General features: G+C 36.3%; 1 protein-coding gene across 4 annotated transcripts; it reads left to right on the top strand.

Moving 5' to 3' along the window:
• Positions 1 to 1,043: 1,043 nt before the first annotated feature.
• Positions 1,044 to 18,531, top strand: LOC100778307 (histone-lysine N-methyltransferase ASHH2). Of its 4 annotated transcripts, none has more exons than XM_041015065.1 (20): positions 1,044 to 1,398; positions 1,605 to 1,666; positions 1,801 to 2,330; positions 2,400 to 4,920; positions 5,087 to 5,309; positions 5,619 to 5,785; positions 5,919 to 5,998; positions 7,257 to 7,388; positions 7,484 to 7,600; positions 8,446 to 8,538; positions 9,742 to 9,819; positions 10,102 to 10,158; positions 10,692 to 11,469; positions 11,546 to 11,601; positions 11,984 to 12,063; positions 12,181 to 12,263; positions 12,378 to 12,457; positions 16,198 to 16,277; positions 17,130 to 17,175; positions 17,329 to 18,531. In XM_041015065.1, exons 3-20 carry the CDS (start codon positions 1,860 to 1,862, stop codon positions 18,370 to 18,372), a joined length of 6,186 nt encoding a protein of 2,061 aa, XP_040870999.1. In that variant the 5' UTR covers positions 1,044 to 1,398; positions 1,605 to 1,666; positions 1,801 to 1,859; the 3' UTR covers positions 18,373 to 18,531. The 4 variants fall into 4 exon arrangements, with proteins under 4 accessions (XP_040870999.1, XP_014630462.1, XP_006578955.1 ...); XM_014774976.3 differs by having other exon boundaries at positions 1,801 to 3,324; positions 3,436 to 4,920; XM_006578892.4 differs by having other exon boundaries at positions 1,045 to 1,398; positions 1,809 to 4,920.
• Positions 18,532 to 20,402: the final 1,871 nt, after the last annotated feature.

Below are 20,402 nucleotides of genomic sequence, written 5' to 3'. Positions count from 1 at the left end.
ATGTAAACATTAATCCTGATAATACGCTGTAAAAAGCCCGTTCCTTTTTCTTTTTTTTGAAAAAAGCCTGTTCCTTAATCTTATCATCTTTCGCATACGTTTGGACTTCAAATTCAACCGTAATTTTAATAATTATTTTTCGTAGTATTTAATAGAAAGGTAAACAAGAGGATTTTTTTTTTAGTTTTTAAGTAAATAAATAAAAATCCTTTTACCTTTTGATACTGTAATGAACATTCCAAAATTTTTAAAAAATGTTATGTCAAGAATGTTTATTTGGAAGCATTTTTTTTGAGCTGGAACACAATTTTTTTTTCTTAAAATGCATTGATTTTTAAAGAAAAAATAATCTAGCTATTAAAATTATTCCAAAACTTAGAGGATTTATTTGTCAAAAACCAAAAGTCACTAGGTAGTCATTTATTAAAATTATTAATAATCATTAAGCTTTTCCCATTCCAAACAATGCAGTGAATGTTATCCTAGTTCCTCTTCACCGAGTGTATATTTGATTTGGTGGAGAATTAATTATTTGTTTTGTGATAGGAAGAAACTAATAATAAGTAGTAGCCAATAATCCCTCTGCCAATAATAATAATAATAATAAGTAGCCAATAACATTAAAAAAATTACAAAAAAAGTTATCAACAAGAAGATATGCACAGACTACAAACAAACCGATAAAAAACATATTAATACGAAAATGAACAAAGCGAGGATTCAGGTATCCCAAATCTGAAATCTCCTTCAAAAGGATGCTTTCTTTTTCTTTTTTCTTTTTACCATATTTAATTACATAATTTTCACTATTTTTTTTTTCTATAATCTAATCCCCTCCAAAACATAAACGGAAAAATTTGATGGAAAAAAAAAACTATGGGTGGCAAGGTTTTAGGGACGTGTCATAGGAGGGACAAAAAGAGAGAAAAACATTGATGAATGATTTGAGAGGCGCGTGGGGCAAAACGGTCTAATCAACATCGAATTTAGGTCCTCGCAGAGTATTACTAATTACTATAAATAATAATTAATAAAAAAGAAAACAAATAGTTGAAAAAAAATAAAAAAATCTTGCTTGGGTCGGAAAGAAACGAAGGAAGCAGTGTCTCTCGTTCGCTTTGGTTTTGTTTTTCTTTTGTTTGTGCTGTTTTTCTCAAACCGTTTTGGTTTTGGTTTTTATTTTTGTTTTCGTTGACAATTTCACCAACCATCTCTTTCTTTCTCTCTTTCCTCTGCGCGCGACGCAGACCCAACTCTCTCTCTCTCTTCAACCCAGTGGGAAAAGAAGAAAAGAATATTTCTCATTTTATTATCTTTTATTTTCTGGAAAACAACCATTCTTGAAAAAGGCCTAAGCCTAACCTCCTTATCCTCAATCTCGCACATCCTGAGAACAAGGTAATATCTTCTTTTCTCAATTTCTTCTTTTTTCTTTTGTTTTTTTTTTTTTTTAATTTTTCGTTTTTGGTTTTATATTATTATTATTATTATTATTATTATTATTATTATCGTAGCGTATTTGCACCTAGGAACTCGTGACAGCGTCTGCATTTTTCTGCAAGTAGGGTTTTCTTTAGCTAATTTTTCCCTCACTTTCCGTGCAGAGGGTATCAGGATAATGCCGCTTTCTAGGGTTTTCTTTGCAGGCAATGGTTTTCACGTGGAGGTAGTGTTCTTCTCTACTTTGCTTTAATTCGAGTTGCCGTTTCGTTTGGTTGTTGTGTGGTTAGGTATTTGGTGATGCATTGTGGTGATTCATTTACCTTTCTTCGTTTTCTCGTTTTGTTTTTTTTGTTGAAGTTAATCAGAGAGTGACGGCGGGTTAGTGGTTGTGTGTTTCTATCGTTGATGGTTTTTGAATGATTGAAATGGGGTCGTGTGGGAGATCTGCTGCCATTGATGATCCCTCAGAAAAGTTTGTAATTGAGCAGCAGCATTTGTGCTCAGAGGTTCAAGAGCAGGTTGTTTCTGTGCAGGAGTCTTGTTTAGAAGAAGAGGCTTACAATGTGGTGGACTCTAATGTTGAGCTCTCCACTGTGACTGATGGTTGTCTGCGAGGGGACCGTGTCAGTTCTGAAGGACGTGTTGATGTTACCGAGGGGTCCGGAGAGGGTTTGGGTTTGGCGAGTGAATGCAAAAATGCTGATTTGTTGCCACTGGAGAAATCTACTCAGGATGATTGTCAGAATTGTTTGGGTGTTTCTTGTGGGAGCATTGAAGTTCTCTGTGTAAACAGTGGCTCAGAGGGAAATTTTCAGGATGAGGGTATCTTTGATCAGCTGTCGGGGTCCTTAACTGCAGATGATTCACAGAGGCGTTGTGCTCAACAGGATGAGCAGAAGGATGATGAGTCAGGGTCCTTAATTACAGAGGATTCACAGAGGCATTGTGCTCAACAGGATGAGCAGAAGGATAATAAGAGTGACGTATTGCCTGCTGCAGGAGATGATTTGGATGTCGTGGAAGGCAAAAATGATGAGACTGGTGTTCTTGCTGATGCTTTCAGTCATGCACTTGATTTCAGGGATTGCGAAGTGTCTTTGGAGTCAGAATCCATGGCTGACTTGCTAGTTGATTGCAACCAGCAAAGTGAGCAGGAGAAAATTATGAGAAATCCAGATCCCTTGTTGAATGTAGTTGAAAAATGTGACGCTCTAATTGGGGAGGAAACTGATGCTTGCAGGAAGATATCTCCTACTCCGGCTATGGAAGTGCCATCAGGTGCATTATGTACAGATACAGAAGTAGAGAGCATAAATGATCACCCATGTGATCAGAAAGATGGTGAGGAAACTGATGCTTGCAGGCAGATATCTCCTACTCCGACTATGGAAGTGCCATCAGATGCATTATTTACAGATACAGAAGTAGAGAGCATAAGTGATCAGCCATGTGATCAGAAAGATGGTGAGGAAACTGATGCTTGCAGGAAGATATCTCCTACTCTGGCTATGGAAGTGCCATCAGGGCCACCATCAGGTGCATTATGTACAGATGCAAAAGTAGAGAGCACAAATGATCAGCCATGTGATCAGAAAGATATTGAGGATCAGAATAGTACTTGTGAAGAAAAGTTTAAAGCTTTTGTTGATGAAGAAGTCATCAACATTAATTCATGTATAAAAATATCATCCTCTCTAGATTGCCAGGAGACTGTTGCGAGCTCACCTGTAGTTGGTTTTCCTTGTGAGCCTGCCCTGTTGGATCCAGGGTGTGAAATGAAGAATGACATGCTGCAAATAGATGATTTCTGTAAATTGAAGGACTGTTCCTCAGAGGAAACTACCAACTCTACCTTTAGAAAACCATTTTCTCCTGAATCAGGTCTGCCCTCTGTTGCTTTAATTACCAACTGCTCTGCAAAGGATGTTCTTGATCTCCATTCTAAGGGTGATGATGTTTCCATTAATAATAATAATGCTGTTAACAATCCAGGGCAGATGGATAATGATGGAACAAAAGCTGTTGAAGTTGATTGTATCACTGAAAGCATACCGTTACCTTCTCTAAGGGATAGTCGAAGAACTAAATTTGGCCGTAAGACACAAACCAAAAAGGCTTCAAGAAATTGCAAGAACAAAACCAAGGTGACACATTCAAATGGGGGTATGAAGCTAAACTTAGAGGCTGCTAGAAAGAAAAGAAGTTGTTTCTCCAAACCAGCTCGTTCTTCTGTCTGGGGATTGATTGGGAATATTGAACAGTTTTTTGAGCAAGATAATGAGCTTGGAGTTGGTGAAGCTGTGTGCCAAGAATTGGGGAAGGCTAGAAGCAAGCGTCAAAGTGGGAAAGCGGTTAAGAATGGTGCAAGTACTACCTCATTGAGTTCAGTACAGAAGTGTTCTGTTTCAACTACTCGTGTTCGTCTGAAGATTAAATTTGGGAAAGAAGTTGATTTAAGTTGCTCAAATGTCTTGATTCCAGAGTCAGTTGATGGTTTGGCTTCTGCTTCTTACTTGGTGTCTGATTCAGGTTCTCAGAAAGTAGCCGGCAATGCTGATGATAAAATTTCTGATGCGGTGGCTTTGGGAAATTCAGAATCTTTCAGTAATGACCTGGGCAAGGATGGTCTTGTTCTAAATGAACAAGTTGCAAATAACCCCTTAGAAACTACTGAAATAACAGAGAAGTCATATGGGGATGCAGAGGAACCTTGTCTTGCTGTTCCTCCTGAGAAGGTGGTTGAAGCATTGATTGAACCTATGAGTAATAAGGGTATGGATCCTGGAACCTCACCTGATTCTGAAGTTATCAATTCAATTCCCGAAGTCCAGATTGGAGAAAGACATCAAGAAGATGTACATCATGCTGTTTTAGGTTCTTCTAAAGAATTAAATTCTAAATTGAATGTTACCATCAGTAAGAGAGGGAAGAAGAAAGAGAAACTTATTTGTTCTGGTAATTGTATCACTGAAGATGGATCACAAGGTCCACGTGGGAATAGTAGAGCTAAGCATTCAAAGAATCACAGACGTAAGAAAAATTGCAGGGATGCATTTAGCTCTTTGGAGTTGCCCACTGAGATAAGCAAATCTGTGACCAGTAAAGAATTGTCCCCAGAATTATTGCCCCATTCTGGAGAGACCGAACTTGGAGGCTCCGTCGAGGCTTTGAAAGTTAAAAATCATATGGACGCTAAGACAAGTAATAAACCATCTGTTGACCATGGATTTTCAGATTCCCTGGTTTCTGAGAAAATGCTGTCATCTGCAAGACCTTTGGGGCGTAAACTACCTAAAAGTCTTAGACCTAGTAAAGTTAGCAAGACCAAATCTAAAGCTTCTGACTCATCTGGCAGGAAAAAGACTACTGCTGGTACATGCAAGGAGAAACAGAAAAATCCAATTAATAAGAGCAAAGTCAAGGGAAAAGGTGCCTCTCTTAAAGTTACATGTGAAGTGGAAGATTGCCCACATCCAGGTAGCTTTTTGTGTCAAATAAACAGCATCATATGTGATATTATTTTTTGCATTTTGGATTCATCTGAGAATGACCTTGTGTCCTTCATGAATATCTAAGTCTTTATTTTATCATTTCATTATCTTATGTGTTAGTTATATAAATAGGATGTTTTTTTGTCTCTTAGAAGCAAATGCTGGAAATCATAAGCTGGATGCTATTGGAAAAATTATTGCTGATGACAACAGAGTATCGGTCAATGTATCTAATTTGGACATGCTGTCTGGTGTTGGTTTTGGGGAGCAAATTCTATCACCCCGTAATGCATGGGTGCGTTGTGATGATTGTCACAAGTGGCGGCGAATTCCAGCTGTGCTTGCAGACCGAATTGATGAAACTAACTGCACCTGGTATACCATGTTTCATGCATATTATTCATTATTATTTTTCTATAATTTTTTATTAGAAGCTGAAGAGGCAGAATATGATATAATCATGTATTTGTTTGTAATATATTTTTTCACAATTGACTTCACTTGTAACTAATTGACCATGCACATCAGTCATTATCTGGGTTTTAGTTGTAAAACTAGTCATGATTTATATTTCTACAATCCTCTTATGTCTTTGCATACAGAGGTACATAAAGCAAATGCCTTATTCATAATATTCCCAGTTTAAATAACTTGCACCTTGTCATGGGTGATATTCTTTTGAAGGACATGTAAGGACAGCAGTGATAAAGCCTTTGCTGATTGTGCTATCCCTCAAGAAAAGTCTAATGCAGAGATTAATGCGGAGTTGGGATTATCAGATGCCTCGGGTGAAGAAGATGCATATGAAGGTTCCAAAAATTTTAAGGAATTAGAATATTGGCCACCTATAGGTATGTTACATTTGTTAGCAAGTTCCCCAGGAGTTTTTTATTTTTAAAATGAAATTTAAGCTTGAAGCTAGACTGTTTTAGGAATGTGATTTTATCGTATTGTCTGATGTTTAATTTCCTTTATGCATTGCAGTTTCCCAGGAGTCAACTTTTACCAATATTTTGACCAATGAATTTCTGCATCGTAGCCATAAAACTCAGACTATTGACGAGGTCCTGGATTGTTCTGGTTTTTAATTTATTACAAATGATTATTATCATATTACATAATTTGATAGTTATGTATATGTTTTAGTGTACTAGTGACCATGTTGGATTAGTGTGTACGTACTTAAATGTGAAACTGGTCATGATGGTTTCCTTCTATGACTTAGACCTTAATGTGCTGATATGCATATGTTCTTTCTTTCTTAAGTACATATGCGTTATTGTTTTCCCCCCTTAAATATTGTGAAATAGGTAACTGCTCCTTTTACAATACTCTCTCACAAGATCATGAAAGCCCATCTGAATCAGAGTTGATCGACATGTAGAGCATATACCTAAACACAATGGTGAAGCTAGACTGTTTTAGTTGGGGTGGCTATATACATAAAATATTAATTAGAAAGAAACTTTTATATCTTTTATTGTAAAATTTCATATGTTGGGCAATAATCACTTTATAAATTTAGAATTCCGATTATTACATAGGGTCACATATATAGTAATTTTATGTAAGATTACTTCAAAATTTCATAGATGCCTACACACAAGTTACATATAGCAAGTTTACTAAATTTGGAAGAATAATTATGATGGGACTTATATCAGCACAACTAGAAAATGTCTTCAAGTCACTGTATAATGCATGTATATGTACAAAAATAATTCCCTTATAAACCAAGAGATTTGAGTCATAAAATTACTATTTGAAGTAAAAAATTATGTATTGTAATAATATTGGTTAAGTTTTCCTATTGATATAAATTTATTTATATTATTATCATATTGTAAATTTTTGCATAACGAAGACATAATCTATATGCTGTGTGAGATTTTTCAAATTAAATTGTAAAATTGAGTGAATTTTGATAAAACTCTTTCATCCACCTTCAAAAATTTTGATTTTTTTTTCTTTATATAAAAAAATTCATATAAAAGACAGCGAATTAGAAAATTTGGTGGGGCCATGACCCCCTGCTAAATATTAATTGAACTTTTTTGTAGTTGCAGAGGATGGATGAATTGTTGACCTTATATTATTTTCTCATGTATGATGAGGAACTGTATACTTTGATGCCTTGCTTCCAATTGCTACATATAGGCCTTTCTTTTGCTTTTACATCAGTCACTAATAGTTTTATTTTGCATTTTGATTGAGATTTATATGGTGGATAGCGCTTAGGTTTCTATTAAGTTTGTTTGGAATTTGCAACTTTGTGCATCAGATTTATATTCCTGATTCATGGCTCCTCTGAACTTGTATCAGATAATGGTATGTCATTGCAAGCCATCTCAAGGAGGAAAGTTAGGCTGTGGGGATGAATGTCTAAATCGGATTCTTAATATCGAATGTGTGCAAGGAACCTGCCCATGTGGGGACCGTTGTTCCAACCAGCAGGTTTATAAACTTGATTTTTTTTATTTATTGAAAATATACTAGTATTTGGTCTTTTTGTCAAATGGCATGATTGCCGAACAAATGTTTGATTTCAGTTCCAAAAACACAAGTATGCTAGCCTGAAGTGGTTTAAATGTGGGAAAAAGGGTTACGGACTGAAGGCAATTGAGGATGTAGCTCAAGGCCAGTTTCTTATTGAATACGTTGGAGAGGTAACACATACAATGCTTCTCTTTTTTTTTTTATTATCCCTATACTAATTTAACAATTATTTTGTTATGATACATGAAATATTGACCGTTGAGACTGAATATCAAAATTGTGATCATATTATGCTTTGGTTCCATATTTTAGCTGAATTTTTTGGGAAAGGATGAACGAATATTACCTTCTATGGAGTTATAGGTGCAGTTATGTTAGATTTGTCTCACTCAACTCTATTCTTCTCATTTGTTTCTTTTCCCCCGATATATTGTTTGTGTCCTCATCCTCCTTTCTCTTCTTTTCGCTGCAGAAAAAAAATATTATATGATGTAATGCTGCTAATTGATGTATTGGCATTGCACTCAGTGGGGAGGGGGCTGATTTAGTTTTTAATAAATCACTACCATGTGTATCATCAAGATGGACATAGTTTGTCTCGCTTCTTTTTGTATGATTTGAATTGCTCTAATGCTCTTTAAATAGCGGTTAAGAGCCATGGAAAACTATTAACATTTTGCTTAGTAGTAAACAAAGAATGTTATATTAATCTAATGCAGTAGCAGTGTAGCACATGTGAAAAAGCCATTGGGCTTCATGGACAAAGGACATGGTTTTTCTTTATGGGTTTGATCCACTCAACCTGATAGCCTATGCATGTAGGCTGGGGCTAAATAATAGCTTATGTCTAACAATCTACTTTTCTTGTTAAGGGAGGAGAAGGATTATTCTAAGCAGATTGGATTCTGTAATTAATGGATTAATTTATATCTTATAGAGTTAGAATTTGCAATGCTATTCTATGTAGGGGCATTGATGTGATTTGTGTTGTATATCCAATTTATGGTCCAAACAGGTGCTTGATATGCAAACGTATGAGGCACGGCAAAGAGAGTACGCTTTGAAGGGCCATCGGCATTTCTATTTTATGACCTTGAATGGTAGTGAGGTATGAGTTTAACCTGTATCTGCATACTTGAGTGGAAACAACTTGTTTCTTTTTTGCCAAGTAAAAATTTAATTGGTTGGCTAAAAACATACAGATTTGTTCATGATAGCATGCTACGCAACATAATTATTTACAAAATTAGATAGCAGTTGTAGTTTAACTTTTCATATAATGCATTCCATATGCATATGCTGTGGAAATTCTCTTCTCTTCCCTTCCTTCAAAGAAAAACAAAAGTGGAGAAAGTTATATTCTGGGAATAGAATTCTTTTGCATTATATCTCCTGACTTCTAGGTGCTACAGTAATTTATAAGAACCCAACATGTAACCCATACTGCCTTCCCCCTAGAAATGTCCCTGTACAAATTAGGGAACCCAGAAACCACCTCAATATGAAAACCATGCCTTTGAAGCGTCACTTACTCTGCCATGCTATAATTGATTGTGAACTGTATCTTGTTAGCAATATAATTGTCTTGGTAATTTACTGTTAGTGGCAAGTTAAATGGAATGTTCTGGTTTACTTCTGCCAATAACTTGGTGGGAATCCACAATGGAAATAGAGAAAACAAATTAATAAAATAATGATTATATTGCTTGATTGAAAATGAAACAGAGCAAGGAGAAAGATCTCTCCTCAAAGGGTCTCCCCTTTCATTGCTCAGCACTTGCTCAATTCTCAAATGCCAACAAATGGCAATTTAGAATGATCCTCTTGCCCTTCCATCCCCCTATTTATTTATCTAAGTAATTCCTGCTAATTGTTCTTAACATGAACCGTTCTTTATTTTTCCAAGCAAATGTCCTTTTACCCGTCTGTCCTAACATAGCTTGTGTGAATGAATATGTTGGAATTGATGAAGTAATACCAAGAACCAACAAAATATAGTTTGTCTTGATGATAGCTTTTTTAGTTATTCATGCCTTCTAGTGTTGATTAATCCGGGATGTCTGTTTATTTTGAGCTCATTTCATGACATGCCTGTATCTGGATTCTGGACAACTTATCAACTCATCTGGATAGTTATCACATTAAATTTTCCACTTTTTTTGCTATTTGCATCATAATTATTCCGAGAATTCAGTTGAGACATGGGAATGGTGTCCTGTGGTTCTTTCAGCATGATTTGTTATTGTATCCCTATTATTATTAGGTTTTTCAGTTGTTTTCTACTTTGCCATTCACATTTCTTTATTTTCAGGTGATAGATGCAAGTGCAAAAGGAAACTTGGGGCGTTTCATTAATCATAGTTGTGATCCTAATTGTCGGACAGAAAAGGTGAGTATTATACTATTATTACCTGCTTTTTTTGTGGTTTACTAAAGAAAGGTTATGATACTAGAGAAGCTTTTTTTTGAAAATAATAATATTGGGAACTATATTTTTGCTAGCTTTACATTTTGCATTCTGCTTATCTTATACTAGGAAATGTGGATTTAGGCTTTTCCAGAACATTTTCTTAATGCCATTTTGCACTTATTAGTTCCCGGAGTATGAAATTCATAATTATTCTGTTGTTTTCTATCACTTGACCTTGTGTTTGATCCTTTTTTGCAACAGTGGATGGTGAATGGGGAAATCTGTATTGGACTGTTTGCATTGAGGAATGTTAAGAAGGTGTGCCTTCAGCCTTCACTTACTACTTTCATGTGTGTGTGTGTGTGTATTGTTAATTCCACTAGATCTTGCAGTTTTTGATGTGGATCATTGTTGCTTCTACTTTTCAAATTGTGACTTTGGAAGTTTGAAATAGTTACTTCAATTTATTTTCTTGAGTCCATGTCTGTTGTGTATTATGATTTGTGATTATCAAATATGTGAGAAAATGTGAATCTACTTAATTTTGTACTTCAAGTATTAAAATTGTTAGTTATGCCACCTTTCCACTACTGATGAAATATAAAAATATTTGGCCATTTGAGTCAGAAATGCTTAATTGAACAGAAGGTTGGATGATTAATGGTTATAGCTCTTTTTTTCTGTTAGTAGATTTGTGTTGATAGTTTGGAGGACTTGGAGGTCCTATTTTCATACCTTTTAGTATTGAAATATGAAACTAATTGCTAACCTTAATTGTTTCCTTTAGGCTTTAAGCATGTTTAAGTATTATTCTGTGCTAAGCTGAATTTGTTTACCTCCACCTTCCCCAGGATGAAGAATTGACATTCGATTACAACTATGTAAGGGTTTTTGGTGCTGCTGCCAAAAAATGTTATTGTGGTTCGTCTAACTGTCGAGGTTATATAGGTGGTGGTGATCCACTTAATGCTGAATTGATAGTTCAAAGTGATTCAGAAGAAGAATTTCCAGAACCTGTTATGCTTACCAAAGATGGTGAAATTGAAGATGCTGTACCTACACCCAAGTATTTTAATAATGTTGATACAGAATCTGCTAAACATATGTTGAAAGACAGGGATATATTGGAAAATCCTACAACTGCTATAGATTCAGATGGTTCTCCAGAGAAAGAGAGTTCTATGAACCCTGCCTCTGCCGTTTCTCTGTTGCACAGCTCAGCAGAAATGGAGGATTCAAAGGGCAAATTACCATCTTCTGTTAGAGATGAAGAAATTTCTCAACAAATGGAGGATGTAACAAGCAAACCCATGCCTTCTGTACACCAAGGATATGAAAAGGAATCAGAGTTTGCAGACAAAACTTCTTCCATTCAAAGATTAGAGACTACTTCTCCCCCTACAACTGTCAGCAAAATGTTACCGAATTCTGCTGGTAGTAATAGGGAGTCCAAGTCTGAAATAATTGGAGGCAAGAAGACTCCTAAGTTAAATGGTTCTGTTAAAAAGGGGAAGGTTCATGCTAATCCTCCAAATGGCCTTAAAACTGAGGTGACAGCCAATCGATTACAGGTGTCATCTATAAAACACAAAAAAGTAGAAGGTTCTTCCAATGGACGGTTTGAAGCAGGTTGGTCATCCTCATTTGTTTGGTAACATTATTACTAAAATAAATTATAATGGATAAAGCTTTTTGTTACCTGCAGTTCAGGAGAAACTTAATGAGTTGCTGGATGGAGATGGTGGAATAAGCAAAAGAAAAGTACGTACTTTCCCACATTTATAGTAGCTTAGTGAACATAATATTTTAAATAGGCACATTTATAGTAGCTAGTGCATGCATGTGTGCTACAGTGTGCTTTCCCACAGTTAATATTGGTTATGCAACAAAGCAAGGGACATCAGCCTCTACTGCTGTAATATCTTAAATTTATGTTACAGACAAAAAAAAATCTTAAATTTATGTTTGTCTTGTAATCGGTTATGAGAAATAGTTTGTGTCTCCTGTTATCTTTTCTTTTTTCAATTTTATTACTTGCTCTTGAATGCCTTTATATTGGAGGTATTACAGGGATAGCTACCTGGGTAGTTTTATGTTTGAATTTTCACCATTTGACTGCCCTCACCCTTTTTTTTTGTAACAGGATGCCACCAAAGGGTACTTGAAGCTTTTGTTTCTCACTGTGGCATCAGGTGATAGAATTAATGGTGAAGCTATTCAAAGGTCCTCTCTTCTCTGCCTTTTCTGTTTCTCCATCAAGCACACATTATACACTCATATTTTATCATGGTTCATGGTCATGAAATACTTTCTAAAGTAAATTTTAAACTTTGGTTACAGCAATCGAGATCTTTCCATGATCCTTGATGCCCTTCTGAAAACAAAATCTAGAGCAGTGCTGAATGATATAATTAACAAAAATGGTAATACATATTTTCTTTCTATGTAATGTAGTTTCCCCCCCTATATATCTGAAATGTGTAAAACTCATCGCACATTTGGTTGTGTTGAAAAGTAATTATAGTGTTGCCTTCCAGGTTTACAGATGTTACATAACATTATGAAGCAGTACAGGCATGACTTCAAAAAAATTCCAATACTACGAAAGCTTCTTAAGGTGCTTGGGAAATTACTCATAATTTAGTTGTTTGTTATATTCCTTTTGTCTGGAGAGGTTATATATATATATATATATATATATATATATATATATATATATATATATATATTTTAAATTACTGCATATCATTGAATCATAAGATGTGTATTTTTACATCTAAAGGAGTATGTGTGCTTTCCTTATGATACTAAAATGGGGAAGGTTTGTTGAGCACAATGTTGTTAATGGCGGATGGCGGTTCATGGCGGAAAGTAAAAAATCCGCCATAAAAATATGGCGGATGGCGTAGCGGAAAATGGCGGATGTCATGGCGGACCAAAAAAAAAAAAAACATATATATAAACTCATTGAAATTGAAAAAAACAAAGGATTGCATTCAAATAAACTAAAAAAGTTTCATGAGTTCATACAATAATCAAGTACCAACACCAAATAAACTCATTAAAGAGTTCAAATAAACTCAGCCATTTAAAAGAGGACTGAACAGAAAAAAAAAATTGTGGTGTCAAATACGAAAAAAAAATGGGACTGTTAAAAGTAAAAAGGGGTGTCAAATAGCAAAAGGAAAAAAAAAGCTGCAGACAGAAAACAGGGGGTGTCAAACAGCAAAAATAAAACTAAGAAAACCTACGTCTTCTTCTTCTTCGCGACAGCTTCGTCTTCTCCGCGAGAACCTCTCGCTGCAGGCCGCCGTTCGTGACAGGTGCGTCGCTGTCGAAGCTCGTCGCAGCCGGAGCTCGTCGCCGCCGTTTGTGCCGGTGCGTCGCTACCGGAGCTCGTCGCGGCTGCGTGCGCGTGCGGCTGCGGGTGTCGCGGCTGGGTGCGTGTGTGGGGTGCGGGAGGGACGCGGCTGGGTGCGTGTGTGGGGTGCGGGAGGGACGCCATTTTCCGCCACGACCGCCATGGCTATGGCGGCCGCCATGGCGCCGCCATCCCAAACCCGTCACGCCACCGCTATTCGGTGGCGTTTTTTTGAAAAACCGCCATGAAAATCCGCCATGGCGCCGCCATGGCCGCCATTTAACAACACTGGTTGAGCAGTTGGAAACTTATTTATCATGACATGCTATTATTGTTCTTGCTGAACAATAGAAATCCTTAGGTAGTGTTTGGATAGAGAATTTCAGTTCAGAATTCTTAAGGAATTTAAATAAAATGCATGCAAAAGAAAGGGAGAGGAAGAGATAGAGGCGCAGAAGGGAGAGAGGGGCTGCAAAGATATAGCACACACCGAAGTTTCTGAGTGAGACTGTGGAAGCATGAAGGAATTTTTAAATTCTTTTTTTAGGTGTTATTTGAATTCTTTCCATTTTACTTGAAAAATACCCTGTAAAATTTCAATCATTTTAAAATTTCTTTGGTTTTGATATCCAAAATGTCATTTTGATATATGGTATTTTAAATACAACAACAACAACAATAACGCCTTATCCCACTAGGTGGGGTCGGCTACATGGATCAACTTCCGCCATAATGTTCTATCAAGTACCATACTTCTATCCAAACCATTAATTTCGAGATCCTTTTTTATAACCTCTCTTATAGTCTTTTTGGGTCTTCCTCTGCCTCGAATTGTTTGTCTTCTCTCCATCTGGTCTACTCTCCTCACTACAGAGTCTACCGGTCTTCTCTCTACATGCCCAAACCACCTAAGTCTATTTTCCACCATCTTCTCTACAATAGGCGCTACTCCAACCATCTCTCTAATAGCTTCGTTTCTAATTTTATCCTGTCGAGTCTTACCACACATCCACCGCAACATCCTCATCTCCGCTACACCTACTTTATTCTCATGTTGGCTCTTGACCGCCCAACATTCTGTTCCGTACAAAATTGCCGGTCTTACCCGCAGTCCGATAAAACTTTCCCTTTAGCTTGATCGGTACCTTTGCATCACATAACACCCCCGATGCTTTTCTCCATTTCATCCATCCTGCTTGAATGCGATGATTCACATCCCCTTCAATTTCCCCATCATCCTGTATTACAGACCCAAGATATTTAAACCGTGTGACTTGAGGGATAATATGGTCTCCTATTTTCACCTCTGAGTTAAAAACCCTCCTTCTTTTGTTGAACTTACATTCCATATACTCCGATTTGCTTCTGCTTAGGCGAAAGCCATGTGTTTCTAGAGCTCGTCTCCAAGTTTCCAACCTCTCATTCAACTCCTCCCTCGACTCTCCAAGGAGGACTATGTCATCTGCAAAAAGCATGCATCTCGGCGCTATCTCTTGGATTTGTTCCGTGAGGACATCCAGAATTAAGGTAAAAAGGTAGGGGCTAAGGGTTGACCCTTGATGTAAACCAATTGTGATGGGAAAATCGTCTGACTCTCCACCCTGTGTCCTAACACTAGTCGATACCCTATCATACATATCTTGGATAGCTCGAATATATGCAACCCTAACCCCTTTCTTCTCTAGAGCTTTCCACAAAATCTCTCTAGGCACTCTATCATACGCTTTCTCCAAGTCAATAAAAATCAAGTGCAAGTCTTGTTGGGCCATGCGATATTGCTCCATCACCCGCCGTAATAAATAAATCGCTTCCATGGTCGACCTTCCCGGCATGAAACCAAATTGATTCTCAGTAACTTGAGTCTCCTTTCTTAATCTCCGTTCGATCACTCTTTCCCATAATTTCATGGTATGACTCATGAGCTTGATTCCCCTATAATTTGCACAATTTTGTATATCCCCCTTGTTCTTATAGATTGGCACTAACGTGCTTCTCCTCCATTCCTCCGGCATGCATTTTGACCTCATAATTTCGTTAAAGAGTTCGGTGAGCCACTCAAGACCTCTATCTCCAAGAGTTTTCCACACTTCAATAGGTATGTTGTCTGGCCCCACCGCCTTACCATTACTCATTCTTTTCAACGCTTCCTTTACTTCTTGTTTCTGAATCCGACGATAGTACTTATAGTTCCGGTCCTCTTCTCTTGTGTTTAGACTGCTAGAGTCATATCCATATCCATCATTAAATAAGTTGTGGAAATACACCTTCCACCTTTCCTTGATATCTTTTTCATGCACTAAGACTTTGCCTTCTTCATCCTTAACACACTTTACTTGATCCAAATCTCTAGTCTTCCTCTCTCTACCCTTAGCAAGCCTATATATAGATCTTTCTCCGTCCCTGGTTCCTAGAGCTTGGTATAGTCCGTCAAAAGCTTGGGCTCTTGCCTCACTCACCGCCTTTTTGGTTTCATTTCTAGCTATCTTATACTTATCCCAAGTTTCAGAATTTCTACACCTAGACCACTCCTTGAAACACTCCTTTTTTACTCTAACTTTGCTCTGAACATTTTCATTCCACCAGATATATGGTATTTTAAATCCACTTCAAAATTGAATTCCTCTTAAAAATTCCCATCAAAAGACTTAAATTTGTGTTGAATTCTGTATGTTATATGATTGTTATGATGCTATTTGTTCTATTCACCTGAAACGTAAAAATATATTTTGCAACTTTTGTTCAATGACCATATTTTGACATTTGCATGATGATAAAATATTTTATTCCCCCTTCTTGATTTTGGTCATTTTCTCTAATCATTGAGTTTCAATATTAGAATGTAGGGAAGGTTCAATCCTGTAATTATTGATCATATTATTCAATAAGTTGATGGATGGTAGATCCCAATCTTTTCTTTGTTGTCCTCCTTTCTGCATTCTCTCATTCTGAGTATCAAGAAAATATCTGGCCCTTGCCTGATCAACTTTCTTTTGCAGGTCTTGGAGTTCCTAGAAGCAAGCAAGATTTTGACATCTGAACATATTAATGGTGGTCCTCCTTGTCATGGAATGGAGAGGTCAGAAAATTTCAAATTATATCATTCTCCCCAAATTAACTGAAGCAATTGTAATATTTGTTAAATTTTGTTTGTTTGTTGTATGCTGACACTAAATTTAGTAGCAGTTTTCATTTGACTTTTTCTTCATCACCCTTTTTTGTGTGGCTTGTATGAATATGATTGACATAAGCTACAAAAAACGTTATTGTTGAGTGCTTGGAAGCATGAAATATGTTAACATCAACATTTCCTATTCCATATTTTGGGAGGGAATTGAATCAATTAATGATTTATAATATTCCTGATTCCGAAATGATTAAAATGGTTGGGCTTTTACTTACCCTTAATATCTTAGTATCTCAAGCTTATTTTAAGTATAATGACAAAAAAATATTGTAGGGATTACAAGGAGATGTATAATCTTAGATTTTATTTATTTTTTATTTTTGCATTTATTCATAAGCATTACATTAACATGACATATTTTTAGTAGTCATCAATAAGTATTGATATTCCTGTTGTGCTTGAAATATTAAAGAATGTCAGTCTTGTAGATATATTCTTCCGATTAGGATGGAATTGATTGTTAATTCATTGGTACTCATGTCTCATTTACATAGGCTTTTGTTTCATTCTAATTCTATTGATACCATCTTCACTTGTTTATTGTTGGAAACAACTTGAAATTTTCTGCCCTTCTTTAGTTTGTTAGTTGTTGTTACTTGCAATTTTGTTTTGACTTGAAGAGATGTTGTAATTATTTATCCTTGCAAATGAATTACCTTATTTTCTTCCTTATAACTTAGATGAAATTGTTCTGCTGCTCTCTAAGCTTCTATTCTTTTACTAATAATTTGTTTTTGTTTTCAGCTTTAGAGAGTCAATGCTTTCTCTGACAGAGCATGAAGACAAACAGGTATCTGTTATGTTAACTTGTTCATTTCTATAGTGTACATGAGTGCCAAGAAATATACTTTGAGGATTTTTCTTATAACCATGTGCATAAATCTGTTTTGGGAGGAAGGAATTGAATCTTTGAGTCTTCTCATTGTTTTGTTTGCACATGTAGGTCCATCAAATTGCTCGAAACTTCCGAGACAGATGGTTTCCCAGACACGCCAGAAAACATGGCTATATGGACAGGGATGATAACAGAGTGGAATCTCACAGAAGTTTCAAGTGCAACAGATTTTCAGCATCACACAGTCAGAGGCATGAACAGGATTTAAGGACTACAGAAGCAATTGATTGTAGTCAGCAGGCGATGCTTATGACAACTCCAGTAGATGCTGAAACCTGGGAAGGCTGTCCTGTGCAGTCTCTAGATGGGGTTGAAATCAAAAGAGCTAAAAAACGCAAGCGCAAAAGCCGATGGGATCAACCAGCCGATACAAACTCGCATTCTGATGCTGTTATGAGCTCTATCGGTGAAAGCCAGAACATTCCCGAGGATGGTCCACCAGGGTTTTCATGTCCAGTAGGTTCATTAAATGCTTCCCTAAACTCTGGTAATCTTGCCTTGCAAAATGCAAGCCGTTCTGGATGCCCCTCTGATATAGTTATTGGTCATCCAAAAGAGAAATTTAACTCTCACTTGCCTGTCTCATATGGAATGCCATGGTCTGCCCAGCAATATGGAACACCTCATGCTGAATTTCCTGAGTGTTGGGTCACTGCACCTGGCATGCCTTTCAACCCATTTCCTCCACTACCCCCGTATCCACGGGACAACAAAGACTGTCAACCTTCTAATACAACTAATGCTATGATAATTGATCAGCCTGCTGAAGTTAAGCAGGGGGATACCAGTGGTATGGTTAATTGTTGCTCAGATGATATGATTCCCAGCACAACTGGTGTTAACTCTGAAGACTCCAACCTACTGTTTGAGGACGATAAACACATAAGTAAACGATTGAAGGGTGATTCCAATGATTTGGGAACGAGGTACTTTAGACAGCAGAAAATACACCGACCATGGTTCAAGAGGAATGCATGGAAATGTGATGAGAACAACTCTTGTGGTGATATGTGCAGTATAGATGTAGGAGATGTACCAAAAGAGTCAAAAGTTACTTGTGACGCGGAGGATGCAATCTGTAGAGAGGAGTAAGGTGGCGATATTATTTATTAGCATGCACAGCAGCAATATCAATATTGTTCACAGGAAAAAGAAATATTTTTGTTTTCTTTTTTCTTCCTTATACATTAATGTACTGTCAATTCATTTGTTCCTGAATCTATTATTCAATGAAAATATCATTCAATTTCAGCATTCTTCTCCTTCACTTTCTACACTACCTGGGGCAATTCCGCCGTTCTTAATACTAATCCGCCCAAACCTTCAAGAGGTAGGTGTTTCTCTTGACTTATAATCCTCTACAAAAATGGAAAACCTCATATGGTAATGCACAGCATTGATGAGACAAGTATTGTTTGTTTCAACATTTTCTTAACATTTAATGAGTGGGCTGAAGTCTGAAGCTAATGGCTGTTATCTTTATTTACAAATAAGTAAAAAAATGATTAGTTCCCTTTCTATCATGACTTCTGTATGGTTTATTGTTTGAACCGGAAAGATCATGTGTGTGTGTCATTGATTTTAGATTCGTTTTTAAAGTTGGTTCTTTTTGTGGTTCAAAAGCTTCAAAGTTATACCTGTGAATGTCTGGAGAATTCGGGAAGAAATGTTTCTAGTTTTTGATAGGGCCCATTTTCTTCTAGATTAGAAATTGTTAATGGTTGCCAATGTTATTTTTGGTATAGAGCAGGGTATTCTGTTTTTATTCTTCCACAGCAAACATACGCAGAGTTTATTGATTTTCCAGAAGTATAAGAGAAAGAATTGTCTCGAAGTAGATCTAAAGAGTTTTGACTATCAACAAGGTAACACCCTAGGTATGTCTTTTAAAATAATAATCATACAAGTTGATGATTTTCGATCGTATGCAATCAAGGTTCTAGGGTTTGTTGACAGTACAATATATTCTAAATGCTTGGATTCTAATATATATGTTTAAGCAAAAGCGATTGGCGTTGAAACATAGGCAATGTGCGTATGCACTTAACTCTAATTTTTTTTTTCTTTTTATGTTAAAGTTGAGAGTGGTAAGGATTGAACTTCAGATTACTAAGGCATAAAGATTCTGATTTTATATCAAAATTAATCTGCTAAAGTTTTATGCTTTTAGGTTAATGTTAATGATTTTATATCTAACAAATTGGAAGAGAATATATTTAATATTTTTTCATGTTGGTTATTTCCATATCTTTCCATCATAGTTGATGCGTGCACTTTTTGTTATTAAACTAAAGAAGAAAAGACAACTTGGTAAAGTTGAATGTGCCATAATCAAGCTGCTTTTTGACATGCTTAAGAAATTTTTTGCTGTCCTTTTCTGCTCGTTAAACCTGACCCCACCGTGACATTCCCGTTGTTTGAAACTGAGAGTGAGATCTCTTTCACTTGGTTTGATGGCGAGAAAAGTAATCGAATGAATGAAAATGGGAAATAAAGTGAGTTTTTTGTGTTTGGTCTGAGAGAAATTGACAGTGAAATTGAAAGGAAATAATATTGAGGTTGTTTGGTTTGGATAGGAGAGGAGAGTAGAAAAATTAGATTAGAAATAAAACTGCTATTTACTTGCATACAACTGTTGATCCAACAATGTTATACAATTGATTATGAAATAAAAACAACAACGTTACAAACTAATGATCCATATATATGAAATGACTGGCCCATTGTATAATGAATCACTTATTTTTTCTATAAAAAAAATGAAATGGAACAACCCTAGTTCTGTCTTAATCCTTAATTGAGTAAGCTAGTAACAGGGTTACGATTGCGGAAAATAAAGAACTGAACCATGTCATTAATGCAAAGTTCGTACCAAAGAGGAGAACAAAAGAGAGGTTGTAATGAAATTGAAATGAAATGGTGCTAGTTCTAGGTTGGGCTTATTCATTCGCATGCCAAATATCTATGCCCGACAATGTGCCCCAGTTTTCTCTATAGTCTAATCTTATGTCCTCTTATCCAAAGATTCATATACCATAAAAACCATAAAATTTGTGTGCTTCAAGGGAATTGGTTTGGAGAGTAATGGTACATAGAGAATAGATCCTCTCATGAACTTCCAC

This window comes from Glycine max, chromosome 4 (genome assembly GCF_000004515.6).
Source record: "Glycine max cultivar Williams 82 chromosome 4, Glycine_max_v4.0, whole genome shotgun sequence".
Taxonomy (NCBI): domain Eukaryota; kingdom Viridiplantae; phylum Streptophyta; class Magnoliopsida; order Fabales; family Fabaceae; genus Glycine; species Glycine max.
This window is presented reverse-complemented; position numbering and strand designations above follow the sequence as displayed.